This window comes from Muscardinus avellanarius (genome assembly GCF_963383645.1).
Source record: "Muscardinus avellanarius genome assembly, chromosome: 10".
Classification (NCBI taxonomy): Eukaryota; Metazoa; Chordata; class Mammalia; order Rodentia; family Gliridae; genus Muscardinus; species Muscardinus avellanarius.
The window spans coordinates 13,916,687-13,936,388 of NC_137796.1; the positions used below are offsets into that span (position 1 = coordinate 13,916,687).

General features: G+C 40.6%; 1 protein-coding gene across 2 annotated transcripts in view; it reads right to left on the minus strand.

The window, feature by feature from the left end:
* PHLPP2 (PH domain and leucine rich repeat protein phosphatase 2) overlaps positions 1 to 19,702 on the minus strand; it is a gene marked incomplete at both ends in the record, with an annotated part of 83,178 nt that overhangs the window by 22,523 nt on the left and 40,953 nt on the right. For both annotated transcript variants that reach the window (XM_080702165.1, XM_080702164.1), the window contains 6 exons: positions 979 to 1,039; positions 4,602 to 4,804; positions 6,238 to 6,468; positions 6,854 to 7,000; positions 11,874 to 12,028; positions 13,776 to 13,901. In XM_080702165.1, the coding sequence (XP_080558291.1) occupies positions 979 to 1,039; positions 4,602 to 4,804; positions 6,238 to 6,468; positions 6,854 to 7,000; positions 11,874 to 12,028; positions 13,776 to 13,901 (923 nt within the window). The remainder of the gene's footprint in view (positions 1 to 978; positions 1,040 to 4,601; positions 4,805 to 6,237; positions 6,469 to 6,853; positions 7,001 to 11,873; positions 12,029 to 13,775; positions 13,902 to 19,702) is intronic.

Genomic DNA, 19,702 nt, shown 5'->3' on the forward strand with positions numbered 1-19,702 from the left:
AAAATGATTAAAAATTTTGAAGTTAAGTACATCAAAAACTATCTGATTCCAAATCAGGTACGGTGGTGTATGATTCTGTTACAAAACCCCAAATAAGCTGGGAATGGTGGTGCAGACTTATAATACCTGTGCTTGGGAGGCTGAGACAGAAGGATCCCAGGTTCAAGGACAGCTTCAGCTACTTAGTAAGGTCCTGTTTCAAAATAAAGAATAAAAAATAGGGCTCGGGTGTAGCTCAATGGTAGAATGCCCTGGGTTGAATCCCCAGCTCTTAAAAAAATAAAAAATAGCCGGGCGTGGTGGCGCACGCTTGTAATCCCCATGCTTGGGAGGCAGAGATAGGAGGATTGCGCAGGTTCGAAGCCAGCCGCGCTGGCGTAAGAGACCCTGTTTCAAAAATATAAAATAGGTCTGGGAGTGTAGCCCGGAGCTAGAAGGGCTTCCAGGAACCCCAGTACCACAAAATAAATAAATAAATAAATAAATAAATAAATAAATAAATAAATAAATAAATAAAGAGTAAAAAGGGCTGTGGTCTAAAGCAGAGGTAGAACAGTCTTGGGTTCAATCTCCACTAACAAAACAAAACAAAATAAATAAAACTGGGGGCATAGCTGGGCTGCCCCTGACTTCAATCCCTGGTACCACCAAAAGAAAAAAGAAAAAAAATAATCTGACAAAAACAAAACCACTATCATCATGAGGATGACAGGCTGCCTTTGTTCCACTTTCTCCTAGGCCCAGTAGTTAAAGGTTAAAGGGTAACTCACAGGAACCTTTCCATCCAAGAGAGCCCTGCCTTTCACTGGATACACTGGCTATGCGACTTACTCCTCTGACTCACCCTTCTGCCCTTCTCCACATTATCCCAACATTTCAATATGTTTAGGTTTCTTGTGCCTCAAAACTTCTGAAGGGTCCATGAACCTCTCTTCACCATTAAGACTCAAGCAATCCCCACTCACATGCAGCACTCACCGGGAGAGCTCCAGGGAAGTGAGCAGACTGGGCACGGGGTAGACACTCACTGCTGTCAGCCCTAGGGAAGAATAAATGTGCGTTAGTGACGTACTCTCAAGAAAGCAACTTACACTAAACAAAGGAAAGGTAGTATAGCAAAGTCAAAGAAACTGATGTCCTCTACTGACATGACTAAAGATAAAAACTACCCAGGCAACTTGCTTTCACAACTGTTTGATTCCAATGCGTTTGGAAAAACAAAAACAAAACAACTAATTAAAGGGCCCTGGGGTGCTGCACTGATTTTACACTGCATAAGGTAACTAACTGTTAAAAGGTTAAAAGTAACTACCTAGTGCTTTAAATTGGAAAAAAAAAATACTTGAACTTTTGCTGGCAATATTCTAACCTTTAATGAAGTGCAACATAAATACAAAAACAATCTTAAGTGTATAAATCAGTGAATTTTCAACCCTGCACACACTAGTGGAACCAATACTCAGATCAAGAAGTGTTACCAGGCCAGGTTTGGTGGCACACTCTTGCAATCCCAGCATTTGATAGGATGAACAAGGAGGATAGGAGTTTGTGGACAGTCTCAGCAGTACTTAGTGAGGCCCTTTGCAACTCAGTGAGACCCTGTTTCAAAATAAAGAGTAAAAAATAGAGCTGGGGGTGTAGCTCGGAGGTAGAATGCCCCTGGGGTTTCATCTCCAGTACTGGGGGGAAAAAATGAAGTGTTATAAGCTCCCAGAATGACTCCTTGACTCCTTTTCAAGTCGCCATCCAAAAAGGGCGATATTAATTAGTTAATTATCCTGACTCTGCAGACAGCTTTTGCCTATTTACATAAATAAATACACACAGTATGTACAGTTTTTTGGTCTGGCTTCATTCACTCTGCACCACGCTTGTGGAATGTGAATTAGGGTCATTATGTGGGAGTTCAGTATGCATGTTCATGATGACTAGTGGCGCCTGGTATCTTTTCCTGTATCAACTGATCATCTGAAGAACTTCTTTGTGAAGGTGGGTTATTTGCTTTAAGGCAGCAAAACTATAACTACTCACATGAATTCTTCCAGGTTGTAGAATTCAAGGAGTCTGCGCAGAGTAGCTAATCTTAAGCCCTGTCAAGACACTGCCGTGACAGAAGCTTGGTGACTGAGAACCCTGTGTCAAGCCGTGGGCCCGTCTAGACATACAAGGACACAGATGGGCCTGATAAGGACTCTCCCAAGGCAAGGACCTGCTATACCATGTCACAGTGCTGATATACAGTACCAGGGAACACTATCAGTCTGACCCTCTTCTGACCCCAGCAATTAGTCTAAGACACAATCTGAAGTCTTTAACTTTCTTTAATCCTAATAATATACTCTATGGATATAGAAAAGCAAAGACAATTAACACAATGAACACACACTTACCTATCCCCTAGCTTTCAACGAATTTAACCTCTGCCTTATACACCCTACCATTTTGGGGGATGCTTCTGGGGGCTGAACCCAGCGGCATTTTACCTCTGAGTTACACTCCTACCCCTATTTTTGTGTGTGTGGTACTGGGGATGGAACCCAGGGGCATTCTACCTCCGAGCTATACCCCCAAACCTATTTTTTATTCTTTATTTTGAAACAGGGTTTCACTGAGTTGCAAAGGGCCTCACTAAGTAGCTGAGGCTGTCTGCAAACTGCAATCCTTCAGTCTCAGCCTCCCAAATGCCAGGATTACAAGCATGTGTCATCATGCCCAGATTTTTATTTTTTTATTTTGAAATAGGATCTTGTCAAGTTCCTGAGGCTGGCCTTGATCCCCATGTCCCAGCTTCCTAAGTACTGGGATTATAGGCATGTGGCATCCTGACTGGCATGCTTCACCTTTAAGAATGAAAACATTACACATTCCAAGCAATAAACATCATCTTGAATATTCTTATTCCCATGGATTCTTCCATGCTGATATGTCGTACTTAGAGCTAAAAACCAGTATCCCTGTGTTTTAAATTTTGATATAGCTATAATAGTAAACATATAATTATGTGGATTCTTTTGTTCAAAAAGTGTTTCTGAGACTTATCCATATCAATACACAAAACATTAGCAAATTCATCTCCCTGGTTATACAATATTCTGTTAAATATACCGCTATTTATTAACTTTGTATTACTAGTCTCATTTCTTCTTATTCTTTCACTATAACACAAACAACACTACATATTCTTATAAACGTCTCACTGTGCACATGTGAGTGTCTTGGGAACAACCGCAGTGTGGCTTACGGACCTCTGGCTCCTCCAATGCTGCTCTCAAGGGGGCTTACAGACAGCCCTCTCACAGGCAGTGTGTGAGGGCTCTGGAAGATGCTGGCCCTCACCTTTGGTTACACTCAGCATCATTCTTATTTTTTAATCTGATAAGTATAAAACGAGATTACTTAAATTTGCATATTTCTGACACTTATTGAAACTGAACATTTTTATTTTCCTCCTTTAAACATTGAGAAAGTCATTATAACTTCTATGGTAATAAGAATTCTTCACAAACAGGAGGACTTTTACATTAGAAAATATCCTGGAGCAAACGCCTACTCCAACTGAGGCAGCATGAGCTTCTGGACCAGGGATTGGCAATTTTTTTTCCCCTATAAAAGGCTAAATAGTATTTTAAACTTTTAATATAATTGCTCTTACTACTAACCAATTCTGCCACTGTAACATGAAATCAGTAATGTGTAAACAATATACAACCTAGCAATGTAGCTATGTTCCAATACATTTTTATCTATGAGTATAGAAAGTTGAATTTTATAAAAATTTCATGTCACAAATTTCTTCTTGATGTGGTAGTACATGCCTGTAATCACAGTATGTGGGAGGCTGAGACAGGAGGATCACAGGTTCCAGGACAACTTCAAGAGGCTAGTAAGATCCTATTTCAAAATCAAAATCAAAAGGGCTGGGATGTAACTTGTAGGTAGAATGCCCCTGAGTTGGGTTCAATCTCTAAACACACACACACACACACACACACACACACACACACACACACACACGTTTTGATTTTTTAATCCAACCATTACAAATTTATATAAACTCTTTGTGTTTGTGCGTGTGTGTGTGTGTGTGTGTGTGTGTGTGTGTGTGTGTGTGTTACTGAGGATTGAACAACTCAGGAATACCCTACCACTGAGGTTCAGCCTCTGCCCTTTTTTTTTGTTTTGAAACAAGGTTTCCTAGGTTGCTGAGAGTCTCACTAAATTGCTGAGCCTGATCTCAAACCTGCCATCCTTCTGTTTCAGCCTCCCAAATACTACGATTACAGTCACGTACCACCACACCTAGCTAAACCATTCTTTATAGACAATACACAAAGAGAAGGAGGACCAGATACAGCCTTTGGGAAATAGTTTGCCAGTCTCTCAGATGATTACTGATACTCAGTTTTTAACACACCTGTCCACCTGCCCACTCCTTGTTTTACAAACTGCCTCTTATGATGTTCATTTAGTGAATCTTGCAGTGTTTTTATGCACATCTTCATCATTTAAGTGTTGACAGTAAAGTGAAACGATAAAGCTAAATCTCAATGGCACATACTCAGAGTACAACTAAAGAGCAAACAGGAGGTTGGAGGACTCACTGTTGGAATTGGCGTAGAGGGCTCGAAGGGAAAAGCCACTGAGTGTCAGCTCCCTCAGCTGGTTCCGCTCACAATGCAGCTGCTCCAAGCTACAGAAAGAGCTAAGATCCAAATCAGTCAGCTGATTGTCTCGCAAGTCCATATGGGTGATGTATTTGTTTCCCTCCAGATTTTCAATAACCATGGATTTCAAGCAGTTCATCCTTAATATTCAGAAACAAGGAAATAATGAGAAATAAGTTCATTTAAGTGTGCTTACCAAAAGGAAGATGACGGAGGTATAAACAGCCTAGGAATTTTACTATCTGCCTCATTTGCAAAATACTACGAAAATAACCACATATGGTATATAAACAAAGTACTCAAAGTGCAGCTATAAGTTAGACAATCCAGACTGGCAAACACATATACAAAGTAAATAAAGAGAAGGAAAAAAGGGGCAATATCCATAAAGAGGTGGACACTCACACCCAAATACTGGTAAGATGAGGTGGAAACAAAAGACAACACTTCTGGGTGGGTGGGTAACTGCGCAGTCATGAAAGGGAGCATCTGTCTCCCTACTGTCGGGCCTGCTCTGTCTCTAGTGCCAACACGCACGTGGCAATCGCTAATGAAGAGGAAAATAATCTGTCCATATGCAGAATGGTGCAAAGGCAAACTAGAAATGCCTTCTTGGTTCTTTTCTATACATCCCAGTATATGTCAATGAGCACAGGCTTGTTCTCCTGTATTTCAATAAATCTTTATCTTACTATGTATTTACAAGGTATATTAATGGCTTCACGTAAATGATAGAATGTTCAGTACTGCTTTTTACAGGCTTCCCTTAGAAAAAGATTATGACTAGATATAAAACTCTTATAAAAAAAACTCTTAGTAATGAAGTCTTGAACATTTCAATTATAATACAATGTTATCATGAAGAAACTTCAAGAGCCAGGAGTGGTGGTGCACACTTGTAATCCCAGCATTCGGGAGGCGGAGACAGGAGAATCGCTCAGGTTCGAAGCCAGCCTCAGCTACTTAGTGAGACTCTCAGCAACCTAGTGAGACCCTGTTTCCAAATAAAGTATAAAATAGGTACCCCCCACACACACACACGCAAAAACCAACAACAAAAAATTGAGCTGGGGGTGTAGCTCAGAGGTAGAATGCCCCTGGGTTCCATCCCCAGTACCACACACACACACACACAAAGAAGAAGAAATTTCAAAAAATAAAATAGCAACTTCAAACTCCTAATATGCATAATATGCATATAAAAATGTTCAATCTCTTAATAAGTAAATAGATGTTGATTAAAAATTAAAATATTTTCCGTTTTCTACTGATAATAAGAAAAAAAGATTACTAAAATCCCAACATAGATAAGGAGGTAAGGAAAAGGAAATTCTCATAAATATTGCTAGGAGGGTAGACAGAACCTTTATTAAGAGCAATTCAATAGTCCTTTATCGTGTGGCCAGTACCCAATCCTGAAGTCTTACTACCAGTAGGTATTAAGTTTACTACAAGTTGGAAAATGCCTGTTTTTACAATGTTCCAAATCCTAATGTTTTAAAGAAATCTTTATAAAGAGTTCTAAGGTCCATCAGACTGAAACTAAAGAGGGTCTGGTAACGAATGACCTCACCTTAAATCCACGTGCTTGATATGGCTCATCTTGCTCAGCACCCCTAAGTCCAGAACTTCCAGGCAATTTCCTGCCATAACCACTTTGTCTACCATCACGAGTTTCTCATAAACCTCAGGAATTTGACTAAAGTTGTTGAAGGAAATTCCCAGCGAGGAAAGCTGCTGCAGATTTCCCAATTCTTCAGGCAAAGTAGTCAGAAAGTTGCCATCAAGACAGAGGGTTTGAAGACTGAGGGATAAAAAACAAATCTACTTTATGAAAAGTATCATTCAATGGACAAACTACAGCTATGCATTCTGACTTAGGTCACTCATTTATTATCAATCGAAAACTCTTGATGTAAAGAGACTTAACAGGTGACTCAGACTTAACTCCCAAGGGGAGACCCTTCAACATTAGCATCGAAACCTCTGCTGTTGAAATGCAGGGGCTAGTCACTGCTGCAGACATAGAGATCTCTGGTATCAAACACTGCTGCTGCTTAGAACCCTAACAATTTCATGATTTCTTTCATTGCCAAAGCTCAGGGTATGTACTTTATTCATTCAAAATGCCAGACAAGTTCCTTACTCTACAAAAGAAATGAGGAATCTAGTAAAAGTCAGACACTTACTTTAGCAGATTGCCAATCTGACTTGGCAGGTCGTGAAATCCATTACAGGAAAGGTTGAGCTCAGTTAGGGTAGAAATCTCACAAAGCAATACAGGAAACAACCCAAGTTTATTATGGGATAAGTTCAGGCCCTTCAGTTGAGAAAATCTAAAGATCAAAGGTAAAAATTTATACTCTATTTCAATAAATCTGTTACATATCTTTACAAAGGACATAGTTGGTTTTTCTTGGTAGTACTGGGGGTGGAACTCAAGGGCTTTTTTTTTTTTTTTTTTTTACCTCCAGGCTATACTCTCAGATCTATTTTATACTTTATTTGGAAACAGGTTTTCTCTAAGTTGCTAAGAGCCTCACTAAGTAGCTGAGGCTGGCTTTGAACCTGAATGATCCTCCTGTCAGCCTCCCAAGCAGAGGTTACAAGACTGTGCCACCATGCCCAGCTACAAGGGACCCAGATTTTGATAATACTTTAAATTATCTACTTTAAATGTCTAGCCTAGAATTTGTTCAAAAGTGTTTACTGAGCCAGGCATGGTGGTGCACACCCATAATCTCAAGCACTTAGGAGGCTGAGATAGGAGGATCACAGGTTTGAAGAGCCTCAGCAATGTATTAAGACTTCCAGCAACCTAAGGAGATCTGTTTCAAAATAAAAAACAGGTTGGAGTATAGCTCAGAGGCAGAATGACCCTGGGTTTAGTCCCCAGCACCAAAAACAAAAGAAAACAAAATATATTTTCTGAGCACTCTGTGTCAAATGTGTGCATTCAGAGGATACTAACATGACTAACAGGCAGTCCTCAGCACTAAGCAAACCAAGTCTAGTGTGACAGAAGTCTCTTCTCGCTAAAAAGCCAGAGAGTCACTGCTGCACAGCCTCAGCAACTTAGTGAGACGCTCAGCAATCTAGCAAGCCTTTTTCAAAACAAAAAGAAAAAAAGGGCTGGGGGTGTAGCGTGGAGGTAGAATGTCCTTGGATCAATCCCCAGTAACACACACACACACACACACACACACACACACACACACACACACACACACACAGAGCAGAAAATCTTTATTTTTGTTTGGTGGTACTGGGGATGGAACCCAGGGGCATTCTACCTCCGAGCTATACCCCCTCAGCCCTATTTTTTATTCTTTATTTTGAAACAGGATCTCACTGAGTTGCAGAGGGCCTCACTAAGTAGCTGAGGCTGTCCGCAAACTCAGATCTTCCTGTCTCAGTCCCCCAAATGCTGGGATTACAAGCATGAGCCACCACGCCCAGCTTCCACAGCTCCAGAAAATCTTGAAGAATAGCACACACCAGTACAATTTTTTGTATTATGTCATATTTGATATGCTTGAAATAGTTTGCTATTAAGTTCTACATGTAATATACTCTTAAAAAATTAATCAACTCATAGGTACAGAAATAGCTAACAAATAATGTAGCTCAAAACCCATTATAAGCCAGGCATGGTGGCACACGCCTGTAATCCCAGCATTTGGGAGGTTGAGACTGGAGGATGGAGGTTTGCGGACAGCCTCAGCTACTTAGTGAGGCCCTTCGCAACTTAGTGAGACCCTGTTTCAAAATAAAGAATAAAAAACAGGGCAGGGGGTATAGCTCAGAGGCCAAATGCCCCTGGGTTCCATCCCCAGACCCGCAAAAAAAAAAAAAAAAAAAAAAAAAAAAAAAAAAAAAAAAAAAATATATATATATATATATATATATATACACAACTGAAATAAATGAAATAAATGGACCAGCTAAGCCAGGCATGGTGGTGCATGCCTCTCACTGTAGTACGTGGGAAGCTGAAACAGGAGGATCACGCAGTTTTCGAAGCCAGCCTCAGCTACTTATTGAGGTTCTCAGCAACTTAGTGAGACCCTGTTTCCAAATAAAATATTAAATAGGTTTGGGAGTATAGCCCGGAGGTAGAGCCCCTGGGTTCCATCCCCAGTGCCACAAAAAACAAACAAACAAATGGACCAGCTGAACTTGAAAATAAGTATGTGACAAGTGTTTCACTGTAATGTGCTCTGATACACAACATGAAATAGTAGTTTTTAGTGCTTCTACTTGCTTGCAGAATAGAAGTATTGATGCTGTCTTCCCCACAGACAGCACATCACAGAGCGGACCCAGAGGAGTCAGTCTGGGATGAACATCATCAAAGGGAGAGAGGCTGAGCTGCTGTTTTCCGTGGTGATGACCAGGTCCCAGGCCTTGGCTCCTCACACTACTGCTCCTCTTCAAAATTCTTAACTTTTGATTTCTATATGACCTAACCTTGATCACTGATTATTCCTTAAACTTGGTGCCCTGACTTGAGAATTTCTGATCCAGCTCTCTAAACAGATTAATCTTGTTTTCATAGCAACTCAGAAGGAAACACTAGCCAGATAAATCAAGTACTTCTAAGATAGGAGGATCTCAAGTTCAAGACCAACCTCACCAACCTAAAGAGTCCTTGATTCAAAATAAAAACTAAAATAACAGGCTATGGGAGCTGGGCATGATGGCACATGCTTGTAATCCCAGTACTTAGGAGGTTGAGAAAGGAGGATTACAGGTTCGAAGCCAGCCTCAGCAGCATAATGAGGCCCTCAGCGTGAGACCCTGTTTCAAAATAAAGACTAGGGCTGGGAAGCTGGTCATGGTAGTGCACACTTGTAATCCCAGTATTTGGGAGGCTGAGATAGGAGGATCCATTTCACGGTTTCAAAATAAAGAATAAAATGCCGGGCGTGGTGGCACACCCTTGTAATCCCAGCATGTGGTTCGTGGACAGCCTCAGCTACTTAGGCCCTCCGCAACTCAGTGAGACCCTGTTTTAAAATAAAGAATAAAAGAATTGGGCAGGGGCTATACCTCGGAAGTTGAATGCTTCTGGGTTCCATCCCCAGACTGCAAAAAAAAAAAAATACAGTTGGGGGTGTAGCTCAGAGGCAGAATGCCTGAGTTCAATCCCCAGTACCAAATAAATAAATAAATTCTAAAAGAGTATCTGATGACATAAAAAATCCATGTTTTCTGGAAATTACTCCAAGATTATAAACAAGAAAGTATATAAAATATATCATTTTAATGTATTATATTTTAAAACACCGTGTAACTTAACCCATCTTGAATGCTTTAATTTCCACTTTCTCCCTTCCCTACCAAAGCCCAATCACTTATACCACATATTTAAATCTATTCAACTTTTTTGTCTGTTAAGGTTTGGTTTGGATATTGATTTTTTTTAAGATAGGGTCTCAAGCCAGGTGTGGTGGCGCATGCTTGTAACCCCAGGATTCAGGAGACTGAGACCAGAGGATCGCGGTTTGCGAACAGCCTCAGCTACTTAGTGAGGCCCTTTGCAACTCAGTGAGATCTGGTTTCAAATAAAAAATAGGGCAGGGGGTATAGCTCAAAGGTCGAATGCCCCTGGGTTCCATCCTAAAACCCACAAAGAAAAGGCTCTCAGTAAGTTGCCCAGACTGATGTAGAGCTTGTGAACTCAAGCAACCCTCCTGCTTCAGGCTTCTGAGTGACTGGGACTCTAGGCATGTGTCACCATGCAGAGCTTTTGGCCCTCTATTAAGTAGTGGGTGAGTGTAGGGTAGAAACAGGGAGTAAATTCTAGCAAAGAAGATGAAAAAATATATAGGACCTAGACCAATAGGGGTGAAATGGTTCCTTGTTAGGAGAGAGAAGGGTTTCATAGCTGACCAGAGACTTAGCAGTTGAAAGTAACAGGTACAAAGGAAAAGATAAAGCCCTGCTTCTGGCATTCCTGATATTAGGCCTGTATGCTTGAAGTCTTATTTTATCTGATTTTATATTTTTGGTTCTGGGGATTGAACCCAGGGGCATTCTACCTCTGAGCTACACTCCTAGCCATTTCTTTTTCAAAAAATTTGAAACAGGGTTTCACTAAATTGCTAAGAGTCTGGCTAATTTGCTAAGGCTGGCCTTAAACCTGGATCCTCCTGTCTCAGCTTCTCAAGTACTGGAATTACAGGTGCCCAGCTGCTTGAGGTAATTTAAATTTGATATTGTTTATTATTTTATTATTGGTGCATTGCAGTCATACATCTTAATGGAGTACAAGATGGTAGAGATATACATGCACATATTACTCATTTAGCCCTTAAATTTGATACTTTTGATTCAAAAACTTTACGTACACAGAACCTCAGATCATGCACCAGTGTCAATGACATATATAAAAAGATGATCCAAATGAATGACAACTCATTAATGCATTCACACCAGAACATATGAATCACTCTTCTGTTTTTTGCTTCCTCTTCAAAAAAGAACATATATAAGTCCACAGTTTGGATGGGTTTTCCCTGGAATTTCATGTGCTAGAAGTTTGATCCAGGTGTTAGCAGGGCTAATAACCAGTAGACCTTTAAGAGGTATGGCCTAGAGGGAGGTAATTAAGCCACTCTAGTTACATGGAGTAAGTCAGTTTCCAAGAAACTGGGTTGTTATAAAAGAGCAAGCGTGCCAGGCATGATGGCACATGCTTGTATTCCCAGGATTTGGGGGGCTGAGACAGGAGGGTCACAGATTTGAAGCCAGACTGCAACTTAGAGGGGCTCTCAGCAACTTAGCAAAACCTTGTTTCCAAATAAGAAATAAAATAGGTCTAGGGTACAACTCAGAGGTAGAGGGCCCCTGGGTTCTATCTCCAGTACCAACAAATAAATAAATAAAAGAGCAAACCTGAACCCTGGATTTCTCTGGCTCCCGTCTGGCCTTGTGAGCCCTCCTCTCACGTGGGCTCCCACCATGACTCCATCTGCCATGATGTGAGGCAGCCAAAGAGGCCGTTACCACAGACTGAACTGACAGGCCTGCCTGATCTTAGACTTAGGTCTCTTTTCTTTATACATTACCCAGCTTTAGATATTTTGTTCTAGAAATGGAAAATGAGCTAATACAAAAAGCATGTTCATTTAAAGGTACAAATCGCTAAGATACGGCTTACAATTCAGTTTCAACATAGTGGTCTGGAATCTATTCTCCACATACTTGTAGAGTGTGTCGAGGCCCCCTGGTCTTTCTAACTGCATGAAGTTGTGTCGCAAATTGAGGTAGGTGATATCTTGACTGTAGAAGAGATGCTCGGGAACCTCCTCAAGGCTGTAACATGAGAGATCCACGGTACTGATTCGCTGGGACACCACCTGAGTAAGGCCAAAGGAGAGCCTTCTGAGCTAGCGCCGAGAGTCTATCATCGAGCACAGGACAGCACGGTGTTTACACAGAGAGCACTAGCTCAGACCAGAAAAAGGCAGAGATCCAATTACTTATGAAAACCAGCCAACTTTTTACCTTTCCTTAAAACTGTAAGATACTTGAAAAACAAAGGTATAATCTGAAAAGTTTCTACTGCAAAAAGGTAAAATAAGCCAGGCGTGGTGGCGCACACTTGTAATTCCAGCATTTGGGAGGCTGAGACCGGAGGATCGAGATTCGCGGACAGCCTCAGCTTAGTGAGGACCTCCACAACTCAGTGAGACCCCATTTCAAGTTAAAAAGAATAAAAAATAGGGCAGGGGGTGTAGCTCGGAGGTAGAACGCCCCTGGGGTCCATCCCCAGACCCGCAAAAAAAAAAAAAAAAAAAAAAAAGGTAAAATCAATCAACAAATCATAACACAGGAAAGTTAACATTTCACACAAGTACTGATAAGGTACCTATACAAATCCTTGAAAGAAAGTATGATATGAAAAGACATGCTCTTTTGCAGTCACACTGGTTCTGCTGATAACTAGCAGTTTCTTTATCTGCTGTGAGAATAAAAACAAATAACTAGGAAAAAAGCACATTGCCCAACATGCCAAAGGTGTTCAAAAAACATTTACTTCTCTTTAAAAGAGCAGAAGAATGAAACAGCTACTTAAAATAAAAACTAGATCCATTCAGAACAGATTTTAAAACCAACACAAGGCAGGCGTGGTAGCGCATGCTTGTAATTGCAGTGCTTGGGAGGCTGACACAAGAGGACTGCAAAGGTTCGAAGCCAGCCTCAGCTACTTAGTGAAGCCATTTGCAACTCAGTGAGATCTTGTTTCAAAATAAAGAATAAAATAATAGGGCTAGGGGTGCAACTTGGAGATAGAATACCCCTGGGTTCCATTCCTAGTACCTCAAATCAAATCAAATAAAAATAAATAAATAAATAAAACAGGCTGGGGGTATAACTTGGAGGTAGAACATCCCTGGGCTCAATCCCCAGTAACACACACACACACACACACACACACACACACACACACACTATATATATATATATATATATATACACACACACACACAGCCTCCCAAATGCTGGGATTATATATATATATTATACATATATGTGTGTGTGTGTGTGTGTATATATATATATAGTGTGTGTGTGTGTGTGTGTGTGTGTGTGTGTGTGTGTGTATGTATGTATAAAATAGGGCTGGGGTTATAGCTCAGAGGTAGCATGCTTCTGGGTCCAATCCACAGCACCAAAAAGAGAGCGAGTTTGGAAATTACAGTATACTTTTATAGTAGTTCATCTAATAGCTAAAAGCAGAAATTGTGTTGAAAAGCCAATTATCCTCAGAATATAGAAAAAAATAGTTTGTGACAAGATTACAGGTTACTGTTTCATTGGTAAATTCAAATTTGAAGTGGCTCATTAAGCCTGTTCTAAGTACATACGGAAGAGGAACTACTAGGCTACAAGTTAAGAAAGAGACCCATCATTAGTCACTGGTTACTATGGCTGAGGGAACACAAGTACATCTCAATGTTAAAGACCTCATGAAATTCCAGTATTTTATTCATTCTCTAAGAAAAACCTAGAAACCAAATGAAGAGTTGTAATTCTCTGCTTTAAAGTAAGATGTCTTGGTACATTCTTATCACCCCATCAGGACACTAGAGGAGTTATCACCTTAGATGCTTGCCGCTGCCATCTCTGACACTCAGCCAAAGTCTCAAAGCTGACGTGATAGGTCTGCGCTTGGGCTCCAGCTGAGCTGAATGCGAGGGAGTGCTGTCGGCGCTTCACTTCTTCTATCTGAGGAAGAGGAGGGAGAAAACCAAACCCAGTGAAAAGAAATCCTAGGCAAAAGCAAAAGGCATCAGCAAGACAACTAAAGAAGACATACAAATGCAGAGCATGTGCAAGAAATATTTGATCAAGGTCCTAAGCCATCAAGGAAATGTACATCAAAACCACAATGAGATACCAATTCACTTCCACTAATATGGTTACAATTAAAAACACAGACAATAACAAATGTTGTATATGAAGTACTGGCAGGGATGTGGAGAAACTGAAACCTATATATATATATATTGCTGGTGGGAATGTACAATGAGGTAGCCACTTGAAAAAGTCTGGCAGTTCTTCAAAAGGCTAAACAGAGTCATTATATATGACCCAGCAATTTTATTCTTATACTTACATTCAAGAGAACTGAAACCATACATCTACACAAAATCTTTTTTTTTTTTTTTTTTTTGCCGATCTGGGGATGGAACCCAGGGGCATTCTACCTCCGAGCTACACCCCCTGCCCTATTTTTTTATTCTTTATTTATTTATTTATTTATTTATTTTTTTGGTGGTACTGGGGTTCCTGGAAGCCCTTCTACCTCCGGGCTACACTCCCAGACCTATTTTTTACATTTTCATTTTGGAAACAGGGTCTCCTAAGCCAGCGCGCGCGGCTGGCTTCGAACCTGCGCGATCCTCCTGTTTCTGCCTCCCAAGCGCGGGGATTACAAGCGTGCGCCACCACGCCCGGCTATTTTTTATTCTTTATTTTGAAACTGGGTCTTACTGAGTTGCAAAGGGCCTCACTAAGTAGCTGAGGCTGTCCGCGAACCACAATCCTCCGGTCTCGGCCTCCTGAATGCTGGGATTACAAGCGTGCGCCACCACGCCTGGCTTACACAAAATCTTGTACAGGAATGTTCACAGCAGCATTAGTCACAATAAGCAAAAAGTAGAAACAATCCAAATGTTCATCAAAGAGTGGAAACATAAATAAAAAGTGGCATACCCATACAAAAGAATATTATTTGGTCATAAACAGAGAAAGAATATTGATACATGCTAAAATATGAACTTTGAAAAAATCATCTTAAGTGAATAAAGCCATTCACAAAGAACCACATATTTTTACTCCATTTATATTAAATGTCCAAAACTGAAAAAGACAGAAAGTAGACTTATAGTTCCCTGGAGTCAAGGAGGGAATTGGGGGCCGACAGCTAAGAAGTTCAGGTTGGACACAGTTGCACACGCCTGTAAGCCCAGTACCTGTGAGGCCAGTTACACCTGTGGGGTGTAGCCCAGAGGCAGAACACCTTGGAGGCGGAGGGTTCCTGGTCATGAGGATGTTAAAATGACTGACATGATAGCTGCTCCATCTGAGCATCTGTAAGAACACACCCACACGTGCCTGTGCCCCGGTGAATGCGCTCTTTTTCCTACATGCATGCACCCTCCTTCTCTCCTTTCTTATTCTTTCCCTCTCCTCTCCTCTCTCTCTCATCTGCCAAAGAGTCACACACTAACAAAGCCAAAGAGGACACAATGATCCCAACACGTAAGTTGTGCTTTTCCTCCGTCGTCAGCGTCAAGGTATCCCGTTTCTTGTCCTCAACAGTTTAAAGTCGGGAAGCAGAACACCAGTCACTGCATCCCCCGTACTGCAGGGCACTGAAAACTCTTTCACTAACTAGGCTTGAGGAAAGAGGCAGAACTAGAGATTCACAGCAGAGAAACAACTCTGAAAAGAAACTCTTCGGAACCCCAACAACCTAACCTATATAACTTTGTGTGTGAGTGGTGCTGGGGACTGAACCCAGGGGTATTAATTCTATCAGTAAGTACCCCAGCCCTTTTATTTTTAATTTAGAAATAGGGTGTGTGTGTGTGTTTTGCAGTACTGGGCATGGAACCCAGGGGCATTCTACCTCCGAGCTATATCCTCAGCCCTATTTTTTATTCTTTATTTTGAAACAGGGTCTCACTGAGTTGCAGACTCACCTTAAGTAGCTAGGCTGGCCTTGAACCTGCAATCCTCCTGTCTCAGCCTCCCAAATGCTGGCATTACAAGTGTGAGCCACCACGCCTGCCTTTAGAAACAGGGTCTTGCTAAGTTACAGCACACTGACAAACCTGCCTGTGATAATGTCTCAGAGTCCCAAGTACTGGAATTACAGGCAGGTACCACCACGCCCAGCTGGATGTAGTCTTTTTATAGTTACAGAACTACATATATCTTAATCTGGCATTTTTCATATGTCACAGCTACTGAATCTTGCCAAATCATCTTGGAAATTTACAAAGTTACACTTGTAAATCATTAGATTTCTGGTGCCCACTAAAGACTGAACCAAGTAACAGAAACACAAAATACTTTGAGCAAGAAAGATTAAGCCAGACGCAGTGGCACATGCCTGTAATCCCAGTACTTGGGAGTCTGAGACAGGAGAATCACAGATTTGTGGCCAGCTTCAGCAACTTAGATATACCCTTCAACAAACTAGTAAAACTTTGTCTCAGGATAAAAAATAAAATAGGGCTGGAGTATGTATAGCTTAGAGGTAAAATCACCCCTGGTTTCAATCCCATTAGTGCGCACGCACACGCATGTGCACACACACACAATCATATTAAAAAGATAACTAAAATTAAATAATTTTCAAAACATTCAATTGTGATATTCACAACATAATCATTTTTCATTAATAATAAATCATTGTGAATGAGTCTATCAAACAAAGGATCTTACTGAAATGAATAATATTCTAGAATAATCTTTGCATTTAATATTTTATTATGGAATATCTCATACAGAAAAGAGAATCATATAATGTCAAATATTGAGAAAAATTTGTAAATCTCCTACTATAATTTGTCAACATCTCTGTGTAATTAGGTGATATTCTGTATTGCATATGTTGGGGCTATATTGTTACATACGTGCAACTTTGGAATTATTCAATGTTTATTTCATGGTGAGATGTTCCTTTTATCATTTTTAGTGAGCCTCTTTATCCATGCTAATGATTTTTCCACTCAAGTCTTCCTGGAGAATTAGTTCTATTGAGGTATAATTAATCCAAAATAAAATTCACTGATTGTGTGTGTGTGTGTGTGTGTGTGTGTGTGTGTGTGTTACTGAGGGTGGAACTCAGGGGCTTTTCTACCTCCGGGCTATACTGCCAGACCTTTCTTATACTTTATTTGAAAACATGGTCTAAGTTGCTGAGAGCCTCACTAAGTAGCTGAGGCTGGCTTTGAACCTGTGCGATCCTCCTGTCTCAGCCTCCCAAGTGCGGGGATTACAAGTATGTGCCACCACGCCCAGCCATTGATTTTTAATTCACTGATAATAGGCAGTGAGTTTTTACAAAAGAATGTGGTATATAGCCCCATAACCCCAAATTTCCCTTGTGCCCCTTTGTAGTCAATCTCCTTCCTATAACCACTGATCTGTTTTTTTGTTTTTTGTTTTTTTGTGGGTCTGGGGATGGGATCCAGGGGCATTCGACCTCCGAGCTACACCCCCAGCCCTATTTTTTATTCTTTATTTTGAAACTGGGTCTCACTGAATTGCAGAGGGCCTCACTAAGTAGCTGAGGCTGTCCGCGAACTGCGATCCTCCGGTCTCAGCCTCCCAAATGCTGAGATTACAAGCGTGCGCCACCACGCCGGGCTCTGATCTGTTTTCTATCACTATAGTTTTTGCTGCCTTTTTCAGAATTTCACAGAAATAAAATCATACATAAATGGACTTTTGTGTCTGACTCTTTTCCTCTTAGAATGCTTTCCAGATTCATCCTAGTTCTTGCGTGTGTCCACAGTTCATTCCTTTCTACTGCTTAGCAGTATTCCATTGTATGAATATACCAAAGTATCTATCAATTCACCAGTTAAGGAGAACTTGGGTTGTTTCTCTTTGGGGTGGTTATAAATAAAGCTATGAGCATTTACTTACAAGTCTTTGTAAGAAGATACATTCATTTCTCTTGGGTAAAACTAGAGGTAGAATCGCTGGGCTGTCTAAGAGGCATATGTTTAATTGTACAAGGAAGGAAAACACTCTTTTCCAGAGTGACCTCGTCCCCACCAATGCTGCATGAATGTCAAGCTGCTTTGTGTCTTTGCCAGACTTTGTGTTCATCGCCATTTAGTTCTGCCCGTCCTGGTGGCAAGGAGTATCTGCCGCGACCTCCCCCTTATCCCCTGAATGGCGAATGACGCTGAGGAGCTTCTCCTGTGTTCACTTCCTTCTGTGTATCTTCTGTGGTAAATGGTCTGTTCACATCTTTTGTCTGCTCACTCCTGGGTTATTTTTGTTTTTAGTACTTAGTTGCAAAAGTGCTTTATGTATTTTAGTTAGAAATCTTTGTTCCATTCTAACTTACATAAATAAGTTTCATGATACTAAGAATATAATTGTACTTTCTTTTGCTTAGTATATGACAACTATATATGTTATCATCCTGTCACTTTCAACTTTTTATTTATTTATTTATTTTGGTAGTACTGAGGATTGAACCCAAAGACATTTTCCCTCTGAGCTAAACCCACAGCCCGATTTTATTTTTTATTTTGAAACAGGGTCTTGTTAAGTTACCATGCATTGGCCTTGAACCTTTGATCCTCTAGTCTCAGCCTTCCAAGTACTGAAATTACAGGCGTGTGACACCACACCCAGCTTCAAAGTAGTTTGTTACATAAAATATAGCTGGCCATGGTGGTGCTCACCTGTAATCACAGTACTTAGGAACGTGGGACGCTGAAACAGAAGGAGTACAGGTTCAAGGCCAGTGCATGGGAACTTAGCAAGATCCTGTTTTAAAATAAAAAATTAAATAGGACTAGGAGTTTAACTCAGAGGTAGAACAAGCTTATTCTCAAAAACCCATCCCAGGTCGAGTATGGTGGCACATGCCTTTAATCCTAATACTTGGGAGGCTGAGACAGGACTTGCAGGTTCACAGCCTCAGAAACTTAGGGAGACCCTATTTCAAAATAAAAATAAAAAGGGCTGGGAGTGTAGCTCAGAGGTAGAACACCTCTGGGTTTAATCCATAGTACCACAAAAAAAGTAAATAAAAGATAATATAGAATTTTGCCAGGTGTGCTAGCGTACATCTATAATCTCAGTACTTGAGAAGCTGTGACAGAAGGATCACAGGTTTAAGACAAGCCTCAAAAATGTAGCAAGACTCTCAGTAACCTAGCAAGGCCCTGTTTCAAAATAAAAGATAAAAAGGGCTGGAGGTGTATCCCTGATACCCTACATAAAAATAAATAATTTTTATAATCAATATTAAATGTGTTACCATTTTTTATAAAGTCTATATTAACATTCTTTTATTTTTCTTTTTTTCAGTACTAAGAATTCAAACTGAGGGGGGAAACTCTACCTCAAAGCTATACCCCCAGCCTTTATTTTTAAATTAATTAACTGGTTTGTTTTGTTTTGAAACAGTGTCTTGCTAGGCTGCTGGGGCTGTCCTCGAACCTGTGAGCCTCATCTCAGCTTCCCAAATACTGGAATTTCCAGGCATGCACCACCATGTCTGGATTACCCCCAGCCCTTCTTATTTTTTATTTTGAAATAGAGTCTTGCTAAGTTACTGAGACTAGCCTGAAACCTGTGATCCTACTGTAGCAGCCTCCCAAGTACTGAGATTATAGGCATGACCTCACACTGTATCTAATGTCATCAGTTTCTTATATCTCATAATCTTCCCTTTGAATTTATTTTCCATTACTGTTTTATTTTTCTTCTCTTTTTGGGGGGATAGGGTTTGAAAGTATATGTTTAGTAGTTCTTTCAAGTGAGAA